Source organism: Lineus longissimus, chromosome 18 (assembly GCF_910592395.1).
Source record: "Lineus longissimus chromosome 18, tnLinLong1.2, whole genome shotgun sequence".
In the NCBI taxonomy this organism is placed as follows: domain Eukaryota; kingdom Metazoa; phylum Nemertea; class Pilidiophora; order Heteronemertea; family Lineidae; genus Lineus; species Lineus longissimus.
Window position 1 is genome coordinate 15,117,912 of NC_088325.1, and position 12,387 is coordinate 15,130,298.

The window sequence follows — 12,387 nt, forward strand, 5'->3', positions numbered from 1 at the left end:
TTAATCCAACAGCTCGCCATGATTGATATTCTCCTGCTGATAGCAGACTTGTCACATAGTTATTGAGAAGATTATCATTGGGAAGCTCCCAATGAGCACTTTGTGATCGTAAACCCATTAACATAAGCATTCACTCAGTCCATATAGGGTTAAGCATTGAATGCTTAATAACAATGTCGATGGTCTCGAAGCTCCGCCGACTGATAATACCTCAACCTGAGTAAGGTATCATGCAAACGATAACTGGTTTCCATGGGAACCAAATATGGACACATACATACGTTTTAATTTCATCATCTGAAGAGAGGCTGTCTGTGGCGCAAGTGTGGAGTGTGTCTGTTTGTAGATGGTGAGATCACCCCGATCAGCCTCTGCAACGCCAACCAATGCCTGTAAACAACATCCTGACAGAGAGTGCATATATAGTACGCCCTTGGGACCAGAAAAGTGCTGTCCATCAAATAGTTAGAACGCAAAAGAAGAAACGAAAGAGACTATTGAGTGTTGATAACTTTATTTGACCAGTATTTCAATGGTTGAAAGGATGTACATAATATTTATGACCAGCGCTGAACACTCAATACAAGAGAAAAAACTCATCAAATGGTTGACTCAATCTGCACTAAACTCTACATTCACCTGAAGTGATGTGGCATTGATATCAACGTTGCTCTAACCCCAGTTATCACGCAGCATCAAATGCTCATTTACCTGGGTAAATATGAAACATCAGGGATGAAAGGATGAACTTGAAACATACTGCTAGGATCATCATATACCTGCAGCTCGTCATTGTTGATTGGTCTTTGAACACCATCTGTCTGTGTTGGCTTTACTGATATATCGGAGGAATATTGTGGGCCAAGGAGTTTATTAGTGTCACCAAGTCAATAAATTCGTCCTGCTTCATCTTGCAATTGCCCAGTGTGGTCCTGAATACTTGTCAACCAAACATCATCTTTGTCATCAGGCATGGTTCTGGTAAGCTGCCATCAGGGTGTAGTGAAGTATTTGCTGTGAATCATCCATGACAACAAGGGGGTGGGGAGGGTTCAGATGCGGGTTTAGTCAGCTGGAAAGACCAATAAGGATGCATCATTGAGCCGACGTGCCCGCGGGATCAGGAGGAGCTGGGAGGGGTTGTGACCCTGAGCTATTAGTTCATTCTCACAGATTGGCTCACAGTTTTGGCCACTGTAGTGTGTTTTACGAGAACATGGGACTCAGATGTTTGATGATTTCACACAGAAAATGCAGTAGTTACATGCAAACCATACTTCATCAGGAACTGCACACAAGTCAGAAATATACTTATTCTCTTTAAGATAAGCTTTGGGCCATCCTGGAATGCCTCAAAACCAAGATGGCCGCAAAAAAGAAATGGCTGCCAAATATCATTCTCCACAGTTTGCAACAAATGTCACCAGCAGTCCTTTGGGAAATTGTATGTGGCGTGACGATTCTCCCACCGGTGTAGATTCACGCGCCAAAGTTGATCAGGCTTAACGAGATGACTCAAACAACACAAACCGTACTGCGTCCATAGAAATAACTGGCGTCGGAAAAGTGATAACACCGTCAATCGCTTCCGGGGTGTTCGCTCATCAGATTAGATGGCTTTGGTGATCAGTGGCAAAAAAGGATTGTCTGGCCCCGATTTGGTGAGGTATTCTTACGAGCCTCGGCTGCTAACTGGTCTGGCTGAGTTTGTAGGATGACTTTCTCAGAGGCAGATACCTCAAACTTGAACAACAAAGATCATACCTAATGGGACAGAGGATCCCGTTTCAGCATTTCCAAAGCATGTTTTGGTGACGGGAGGGGCTTTGATGGGAGTCTCATGTTTTCCAAACGTTCGGCACCATTAAATATAATATGGAGGGGAGGAGGATAAAATACTGGCTGATGTTCTTTCCAAGGTTGGAAAAAGCAATGTTAGAGTTACCATACTTCAGATGACCCAGGTTTTCCCATCTTAGACCAAGTAGGGCCAGCAGTGTTAAACAGCCCATATGGGGAAGGCCTTCATAATTAAGAGTTTTATAAGCAAAGTGATGACTGATTTTTTACCACCCCTCATGCCATCATTCATGTTTTTAGTAAATCCAATAATGAGACAGTCCTTATGAGCATACATCCATCTGTTTGTCATATAAGTCACCTAAGTCACGTGACCATGATGATAGAATAGCGCGGATGCAATCATTATCATCGCAAACAAACGTCCATTTGTAATAGCGTTCACTACAAACAGACATTATCAATTTTTGTATCAGTTATCCGAGACCGTTTAATCCAATATTGTATTGATTTGTCGGGACCGTTTTATGATAATGGCAGATTTACGTGCGAGATTGATAGACAGATTTAACATCCATTTGACGCTTTAACCTTTTCATGCCCATCTTCTAATCCTAGTCTAAGCTGGGAATGAATGGAAGTATGGAAATATTGGCAAAGAAACTTATCTGCCCATTTCGACCCTGGTGGTAACTGTCGGTTACGCCGTGTACCTCCTGCCTATGGTTCCAGGAGAAAGGGTTTAAATCTACCGATTTTCAGTCCATCATCCCCTGGGCCGGGTCGTCTCATGCTCCCACCTCGCTGAGCATGTAATCTAATTAGTCGTCCATCTCATCTTCCGTCATCTTTCTATTTTCTAGCTGACCGGATCAAGCGCACCACGGACAAGAACGGCCTCCCTAACCCACGAATCGTCGAACATCCCCAGAACCAGTACGTCGCTAAGAACGACCCAGCAACTCTGAACTGCAAGGCCGAGGGTGACCCACCACCGACGATAACATGGTACCGGAACAAACGGCCTGTGATAACCGCGCGAGAGAACCCGACATCTCATCGGACTTTGGTGAATTACGGGCAGCTATTCTTCTACCGGATTATACATAATAAGAATAATAAGCCGGATGTCGGGACGTATTATTGCAATGCAACAAATATACATGGGACTGCGATCAGTAAAAATGCTACGCTGGAGATAGCTGGTGAGTATGTCCAAGATAAGCCTGGTGTGAAATACGTCTCTGCCTCAGAAATCATCACTGCATCTTAAAAGAGAAACAATATTTCTGACATTATAACCAGAACATTCCATAAATTTCGAAACATCAGTTTACCTTGCGACAACTTTTACATTTGAAATCTAATATTATTTGAATTCTATATTCCACTGTGAATGAAACAGAATTTCAATAAGTCTGTGCCACTCTTAGCTTGCTTGTGACAGCTCTGTTCTGCTCATGCAGTTGTTCGTATAAATGCACTAGTACTGTTGCCAAGCCGAAAGATGTGATTATCACAGTTTGCTCTATAAATAGCCAGTAACTATTCAAAATAACACAGTTCAGAGAATACAAGAATTCTTTAAAAATCGATTTCAAACTAGGAATTGGATTTCTGAATCTTTTGTTTCCGTAGCAACAATACAATAAGGTCTAAAAGAACAATTGAAATGCATGTGCTCTATGAATATGTGTATATATTCTCAGTTCAAGTAAGGTTGGAATGCACTGCAGATCATTTCACCCTCAGCAGAGCGAACAGGGTGAACATAATCAAATATTGGTATCAGTGCACTTAAGCTACATGAAACAGACTTCCATTAGATAAAACATTATTTGTATTCTTTTGTTTAGTAAAACCAGGTATGCATTTGTTTTATTTGAATTCCAACATTTCAGAACTTTTTTTTTATTTAAATTTTGCTTTGCTTCATTTCGACCCTCAATTATTTAGTATTTTCCTTTATAAAAAATCTATGTGAGTTATCGGCGAGACATTTTCAAACTTCTGCAAAATCAGACTTGCTTTGGCTTTGAGACAGTTGATTGAGCTGAGAAAAGCTCAAAGCAAATTAAGTTATGGTACCCCATGAAGTCGGATTTTGCCCATGATTGGCCTTGCCAGGGAGTGACTTGACAATTCATTACCATTTCATCCCAAAAAAGTTCTCAACCAGTTGATTGTTGAAATTAGAACCATTTCTCATTAGAGCAATAAAGTGATATGCATCCTCAAGTCAGGCCCATGCTACATTGCAACTGAAATATCTGACAATCTGCTCAGAACAACTTATCATTCCGGGGCAGAATCATTGGGCGCTAACTTGGTTTATTGGCCAAACAATGTTTCAATAAACAGCAAACGTACAGTAGAGGAATCTAACACCGTACCTACTTTCGTTGATTAGCTGGGGAGTGTTGCTAAAATGACTTCAGCTTCGGAAAGGTGTTAGGTGAAATTGTGTACAGTAGCATTAAGAACAGGAGTTATAGGGTAGGGAAAGTGTCTGCAATTCCCTAGATATATGAGATAGGTGTTAAGTTTCTGCTGAAGTATTTTGAGGGGACGACGGTAAGATTAGACAAATTTACCTCAGTCTGCACTGCTTTATGTTAGCGTGATTCAGCAGTCTATTTTCTAGATGATACCTTTCGACTTCCAGTAGCAGCACGCTTTGGGTCGAGTTTCCGAGCGCTTGGGCCTACGCCGTATTCCTTATCGGATAATTTGCTGCATCAGTCACTAGTTGTCTGAACCTTTTGAATATCTTTAGGTCCTTCATCTTAATCTCTCATGAGCATTTTCTGTCATGTCTGCCCTCAGTAGACACACTTTACACCTTGCCAGATATTTGCATTGGTTACTCGTTCAAGAAAAACAAAGTTCAACTCCTCAATGTTTTTATACAACTGAGATATCAAAACATATAATTACATTCAAAGTCTTTCATATTTTCAGTTTTACGGGATGACTTCAAACTCCAGCCCAAGAACAAACAGGTCGCCGTCGGGGATGCGGCGCTGTTGGAATGCCGGCCACCAAAAGGGCAGCCAGATCCAAGGGTGAAATGGCTGAAAGATAAAGAACCCGTTGTAGAGTCGTCACGATTCCGATTGCAGGAAAATGGGAATCTGGTCATCACGGATACGAGGAAGAGCGATTCTGGGGTTTATGTTTGCGTGGCGTATAACATTGCTGACGAGAGGCTGAGCCCCAAGGCGACATTGTCAGTTTTAGGTAAGGGTTCAATAAAATGGTTTGAATAATCTTGACCTGAGACTGTTGGCAGATCAGGGAGGCTCGTTTATGTGCGAAAAGTAACAGACTGGTATCTACTATCTTGAAGTACATAAGGACTAATCATGCTTGCAATGGTCGGGAAATAAAGTTTTCATTCAGCTGAAATTAGTGTTACAGTAATCATGATCATATACTTCCTTTGCAGAAAAGCCCAAATTCATCAAGCAGCCCGATGACATCTTGGTAACAGAAAATGAGGATGTCCAGTTCGAATGTAAGGCGTCGGGTGACCCGGCACCAGTTATAGTGTGGAGAAAGGACGATGGACAGATTCCTGTCAACAGGTATGTGTCACAACTGACTTTGCCATTAGATCAACGTCTTGTCAGATCAGAGGCCTTGCCTGAACTAGATTGCGAGGGAGGCCCATATTGAAGTGTTATCAAGTCCATCGAAGAAAAGCTTGCTTTATTTGCACCGAGAGATGATATTGAGTGTATTCAAGATGAGTGCATCACGTTATACTATTGCGTATGGTCGAAGAACGGCTGTTCCTAACTGTCTTTGTGGTCGCGTCACTTAAGCTATTCTGGTTGTCATTTTGCCCGCTGTGTATACATGTAAATGCAAACTAATATCAAAACCAGAATCGTCTCACAAATCGTCCCCTTCACCTACTTTTGTCCTCTTACAGGAATCGTATATTGGAAGATAAAAGTCTGAAGATATCGCGAGTGAAGGTTGATGACGAGGGTCTGTATGTCTGCAAGGCAGAGAATCCAGTGGGAACCATTGAAGCTGTTGGACGACTGACTGTACATTGTGAGTGTTTGTTTTGACATGCACTTTAAGAGCATCGCTATGGTTGAAAGAAACACACTAGATCTAGACTTCTCTTCAGCGTCTTGTGTCTGAGATGAGAGGAGTATCTCCACTTTTCACTGTCAGGTGGCAGTATCTATTGGTCCCAACAGCAATATTGATTCATCAAGGCACAGCTATCAGTGAGTGGAATCGCCTTCAGGGTTTCTCGGTCTGAGACGAAGGTAGTGCCCTGTGAGAGTAGGGAAGTTCGTATCTGGGTCAAAGTGTATGAGAGACTGCTTGAACGAAGAGGAGGCCTGGTGCACTCGCTTTTAATCCTGTTGACCATCAATTTTGCTCACCTCATGTTTGTCAATTTCAGCACATCCCTCATTTGTGACTACACCACAAGACAAAGTAGTTGGCGTTGGGCGGACCGTCACCCTAAAATGCGAGGTCACGGGCAATCCTCCTCCAGCCGTCTTCTGGAACAAGGAAGACAGCCAAATCTTAATGTTCCCACGCCAGGATCATGGAAGATTCTCCGTCACTGAGGAGGGGACCTTGATCATCGAGCGCTCGCAGAAGGATGATGCGGGAGAGTACATCTGTCAGGCATTGAGTGTGGCTGGCAGTGCCTTTGCTAAGGCAAAAGTTGAAGTCAAGGACGTCGACCCAAGACCACCACCTATCATCCACCAAGGTCCACAAAACCAGACATTGCCTATCAACAGTGTTGCCATGCTCATCTGTCAATCATCTGGCGACCCCCAGCCGACGGCAATCTGGTACAAAGACGGCAAACCGATGGAGGGAGGCTCGAGTACGAGGGTCACTCTCCTGGGGTCTGGCACTCTGCAGATTTCGGATTTGCAGTTTTCCGACACAGGGTTGTATACGTGTAAAGCTGTGAGTGAGACTGGTGAGACTTCGTGGAGTGCAGCACTGACAGTTGAAGGTAAATACCAAATTAGAATTGGACTGGTGTGGCAGGATGACCCTAGCTAACGTCCTCATTACTGAACAGTAAGGGTGACATGTTTCCGTTGTTTGACAAGCTCAATGGGATACCAGGATGGTACTTTCTCGTTCGTATTGTTTCTATTGATTAGGCTGTTTTTAGTGTGACGACCAATTTAGTACCTCATGGTATGACTTCAAGATGTGATATCTTATTGCTTCCTCTAAAGAAGCTGCTAATTTCGATCAAAAGGATTGTCCGTACACAACATCTTGACAAATGTTTATCAGTAAAATTTTGATCGTTTTAGCTGAAGATATATTCATTAACTGTAAGTAATCTGAATGAACCTGAGAGTCAGACGTGTGGTGTGTTCTATAAGCACATGATTTTGTGGTCTTCTGATACACTTTTGCATATCATTTTGTGTTCAAATCTTCAAACAGGACATCTGTAGTAATTGTGATTCTTGAATTTCCAGCTCCAAGTAAAGCCTCTGTCATCTTCCACCGGACGCCGGAGCCGTCCACTTTCCCTGGTCCGCCGTCGAAGCCGATCATCACAGAGGTGACGGAGAATTCCGTCAAGCTCATGTGGAAGCAGAATCCAAACCAGGGGGCGTCACCAGTCATTGCATACACCGTGGAGTACTTCAGTCACGAAACAGGAGAGGTAGGTCCTAATACCTAGGTGTGTAAATAAACTGGTATTTAGTCATTTCATAAGTTCAGACGAGAGTCCTACAGTTGCTGTTGAAAGGTGAATGGGGTATTTTGCTTGCTTGAATTGGGCATGTTGGACTTGAAGATATATGACTAAGCATTACATACCTTCTTCCTTTCAGGGTTGGGTCGTAGCCTCTGACCATGTACAGGGTAACCTAGAGTATTATGAGGTGAAGAACCTGCGTCGAGACACCAGTTACATGTTCCTAATCCGAGCAAAGAATTCCCACGGGCTGAGTTTGCCGAGCTCCGTGTCTGAGCCAGTTAGGACTGGAGGTCAGTATCCCGTTCTTTACACACCTACGCTTTTGAAAGGGGTCTGCTCTGAATTTGTGTCCTTTGTCCAGCTTAATACCAAGGATGAAACCACACCCTTCGCTGTCAACGACACCTGACATCATTTGTTGATTAGGCTATGTTATGTGCAAGACCAAACAAATCAGTTCTCAATACCGCTACAAACTACTACTAGTACTATTGGATTTGAGGTACAAGGCTTCGAGGACTGGAAAGAACTAGACAGATTTCCAGTTTGCGTGTTATTGAAGAAATGACTTAAATGGGCAGGCGGTCTACCTAAAGGACAGCCACATCAGATTTAAACTAGTCTCATTGTTAAAGCCTGACTCACATCTGAATCAGTAGGTGTAACGAAAATTAGATTTTGACTTTTATGTAATAGTCTTCTATGTCTGGGAATAAAGGTTACGTGCCTACAGGAATGTGAAAATCTATATCTGGTTCATGGTTTAGCTGGATAAACAACATGAATGAACTCATCAATAAAAGGATTGAAAATGAAAATCAATAAATCGAAGTTATTTTTGAAGCAACTATGTTTGTTGCGTTATTCTGATGAAATCACTTAATTTGTTCAGGTCAAATAGCATCAGAGAAACACCGCCCCTCTGATGTTTTCCAATATCAAATAACATACATAATTGAATACATATTTCTCAAGCCCCTGTAGAAATGCAATTAAAATAAACGTTGGTAAAAATCACATTTCTGAACTTGCATTTCGGTAGTTATAATTTGCCGAAAATATTTTTATTATTTTAGAGGGTGTGGCTTCATTGTCAAGTTTCGTCAGTGGAGCTCGACTTGTTCATAATTATGGTTGAAACTAAAGCATTTCGATTGAGCAATTATGTTTTCAATTTGCGCTTTGTTTACCAGCGTTTCCAGTTGCACGAATTATAATTTTTAAACTCTGCTCAAGATCATATGCAACATGCATTTAGGGTAAACACTAAATATAATAGGCTAGACATGACATTTAAATAGATAAACAAGTGTTCCACAAGATAATATGTAAAACAACTGATCATCAACCTCATTCTTCCTACGCCTACCACATTCCCTGTGCTCGGCGTATCACCATATTTCCTCGTGTAATGTACTTCCTGCTTTGTTTTGTTTCCATCACACCTTCTTCCTGGATTGTTAATGAACCTTGCCTTGGCGGATAAGTTCCCATGAGAAATATCCGAGCGCATTGGCTCAAGCTGTTTTGTCAAGTCCAGTTGAAGTGCCATGTAAAACGAGAATGTTGCGTTCTAACACTCCATCCTCCTGGATGGGGATAGAGTCACTAGCCAGGATCCTTAAAGTGCATGCTCTCGAGAGCTAATACAGAAGAGGATCACGATGGAAGAATAGCCTCTCGTGTGTATTTCTGAGCACAACGCACCATGTCCCACCTGTTTGTCAAACATCACCTTCCCGACTGTTTCGTCATGTGCTACGTCCCACCCGTTGCGTCAAGTCCTTGTTCAGTGTTATTTCCCCAAGTGCCATGTATTAGTTTGTCTCTTTTACCTAGGAGGAGATGGATCGAGGCCGACGCTGGCACAATTCGACATTCCTCTCGTCGAGCAGAAGTTGAGCGGCAGTGTAGTCCAGTTGCGAGAACCCGAGGTCATCAGTTCTACAGCAGTCAAAATTAATTGGAATGTAAGTTAAACTTCTTACGAGTATCGCAGATGATTTGGCCTTATAATGCTGGGGAGTTTTGAGAAGAATACGATACACTACATTAATCAACAATGCTACAAATGGTACCATCAGAATGTGTTTGTCAAGAGCTTTCAAGGACACTTCATATATTCCAGGTGGTCAAGTCCCACAAATACATCGAGGGTTTCCACATCAAGTATCGTCCAATGCCGCTGACCCACGCCCACCACCACCATCACCACCACGTAGAGTACAGCATCGAGACCGTCACATCTCAGCGCGCTACCATGTACGTCCTGCGCAATCTGCAAAAATACACTTGGTACGAGATCCGAATACAGCCATTCTATCTGACCGTAGAAGGTCAGCTGAGTAACGGGGTCCGAGTTCAAACTTTGGAGGATGTCCCGTCAATGCCGCCGCAGAATATTGTCGCCCGGAAAGTTGCAAACAACTCTATATTGATAGCGTGGAGTCCACCGGCGAAGGATCATCGGAATGGCATCTTGAAAGGATACAAGGTTGGTAACATTCCATTTATTAGGAAGTGAGGTCCCTTTGACAAACCACCAATCAAACAATAACAAAACATTAAATTACTTCACGTTAAGACTAACGACTAAGTCAAAGCTAACGTGGCTTCGAACTACCCAGTCCGAAGATAAAATGGTTATACGGGTTTTAAACATTGACCTGCTGAAGGGACAGTAGGGATAACAATAGCATTTCCCTCGGAGGAAAGGAAACTTGATGTGATGGCTGGTTTTTGTCTGTGCAGATTTCACAAAACCATGCATAACGTGCGTTGTGTTCGGAGTAATAGACGTGATGGAGACATCACTGATCAGATGGATACCGAAATGAATTGCTCTGTTCTGGGGTACCAGTTGGTGCAGTCAGTCAATATGCTCTCTCAACGAATGTGTTAGTACTGATGGCTGATTTTCCTTTCAGATTTATTGTATCGGAAACTCGAGCAAGTTTAGCCGTAACATCACAACCAATGCCACGACAAACAAATATCCGATCAGAAACGTCATCCCAGACATGATGTACAAGATTTATATCGCGGCCACAACACGGATGGGGGTTGGTGTCAGAAGCGAGGCACAGATTGTCGGTGAGTAAAGCCTACAAGACGTCTCACTGAACTTACCAGTGAAGACTAACTTGGCCCTCTTGCGGGACAGTTGCCTCTTCGTCTTCTTCCGCGTTCGTTATGCCAATGGAGGTGTTATTCTCCAGCAAGTACTCCTCCACCAGACGAGACTTAGTTTCTGGCATGCCACAGTGGTATTGCATTTACCCGAGGAGCTGTACTTGCTCTTCGCTTCTATCACAAGTGAATCGGAAAACTTTCAAAGTTTGCCATTTGGACAATGGCGGGTATCTTTTGAAGTATGCCCCTGGGTCTATTGCAGGGCTTGACTGGAAGATGGAATCTATTTGCCCTGCACAGGTCGTGCTTAAATTTGCCGATCGAAAAAAACACCCACTGTCACACAATTTTTGGTACACGGATACACTTGGCATCCGGATCAAATATACAGGGGTTCCATCACAAACTTTTGTCTGTGTTGCATTTTGATATCAAATGCACATCTAACTATATTTTTCCCCACCAGGGGGCACAGAAACCTCAAGCTACGTCCAGAACTTTGTCAACGAGCCTTGGTTTATCCCGACCATCATCGGAATCTTTGGCGGCATGATATGGTTTGCGTTATGCGTGTTCAGCATTTGGCTCTACAAGAAACGGCGGAACCGGAAACCTTACATCAAGGCAAAAAACCCGGGTATGGTTCTCAATCGTAAGTTAGGTTAATATGCACCAGAAAAGTTAGGTAGCCCTGAATAATTAGTCAAGATATTATCTATGATTTAAGGGTCAATTTTCTGTGGGTTGCTCTCTTCTTTGAAACATCAGTGATAAGTATCAGAAGTTTTCTTTGGTAAGAGTTTTTTGACTCGTCAGAGGCATATTTTCAATTGGGCTGCTTAAACTTCTGGCTTTAGATCTGTCTTTTTGTGCCACTCCATTGTTGTTTTATCGTTGTAAAACATTTGAGTGACTTTGACAAACGATTGAGTTTGAGCCACTGGCAGTGTCAATGACACAGCCGATATATTGGGTTTATAGCCTGACGGGCCCAATAAACAAGCATTTCAAGTCTGCACAAATGTCACTCGGGGAGTCATTTTTGCCTCTAAGCTTAAATTTTAGTCTGTGCTGGATGTTCTTGCCTTGTCAGTTACTGTTGTGATGTAAACTCGATATGTATTTGCAGCCAAGTAATGATTCCAAATCTATATCCAGTTTCAGGAAAACAACCAGAAGAAGTGGCCTTAGCAGGTCGGGATGGGTACCCGTCCATGCGAGACCCATACGGTCACAAGGAAAACGAACACGTTGACATGCGGGGACAGCAGCCTGATGTTACGAATATTTTAGAAAAACGGCAACAGAAGATGCAGGATTATAATCACGATACAAGTGATGTGACGCAGATGAAGACCTTTTATAACAAGGCGAACCCGATATCGTTGCCGGTGGCTCCATATGCGACTACGAATTTGTGTACTAGCAATAATCTTATAAACCAGGTGAGTTGTTTACATACGTGTCTCCAAACATTGCACCACGAGTGCTTTTTGGCTGGAACTATGTTAGGCGGCCTGTGTTCTTCCATTGATTTGAAAGTTGGTAGAAGACCTTATCAACGAAAGCCTTTAGTCTTTCTCTTCGTTTGACGAGGCTGAAACAAATTTCAGTAAAGAGAGTGTACTCATTTCATCACAGGCACCTTTTTTTCATCAGGCAATACATTAGCATTTCTTTCTGCTATCTGTGTGACTGGGGAGTGATTCAGAACATTTGAGTACCGAAGCTAAACG

The 12,387-nt window shown here is 42.7% G+C and overlaps 1 protein-coding gene across 11 annotated transcripts in view; it reads left to right on the top strand.

Annotated features, from left to right (window-relative positions):
- Nucleotides 1-12,387, top strand: part of LOC135502335 (roundabout homolog 2-like) — a 135,359-nt gene that overhangs the window by 108,785 nt on the left and 14,187 nt on the right. For 8 of the 11 annotated variants that reach the window (XM_064795086.1, XM_064795094.1, XM_064795095.1 and 5 more), the window contains 12 exons: nt 2,664-3,005; nt 4,762-5,040; nt 5,249-5,387; nt 5,738-5,865; nt 6,230-6,805; nt 7,290-7,480; nt 7,653-7,809; nt 9,359-9,489; nt 9,648-10,013; nt 10,447-10,612; nt 11,118-11,303; nt 11,810-12,096. In XM_064795086.1, coding sequence (XP_064651156.1) covers nt 2,664-3,005; nt 4,762-5,040; nt 5,249-5,387; nt 5,738-5,865; nt 6,230-6,805; nt 7,290-7,480; nt 7,653-7,809; nt 9,359-9,489; nt 9,648-10,013; nt 10,447-10,612; nt 11,118-11,303; nt 11,810-12,096 — 2,948 coding nt within the window. The remainder of the gene's footprint in view (nt 1-2,663; nt 3,006-4,761; nt 5,041-5,248; nt 5,388-5,737; nt 5,866-6,229; nt 6,806-7,289; nt 7,481-7,652; nt 7,810-9,358; nt 9,490-9,647; nt 10,014-10,446; nt 10,613-11,117; nt 11,304-11,809; nt 12,097-12,387) is intronic. The other 3 variants (XM_064795092.1, XM_064795091.1, XM_064795089.1) reach the window with 3 other exon arrangements.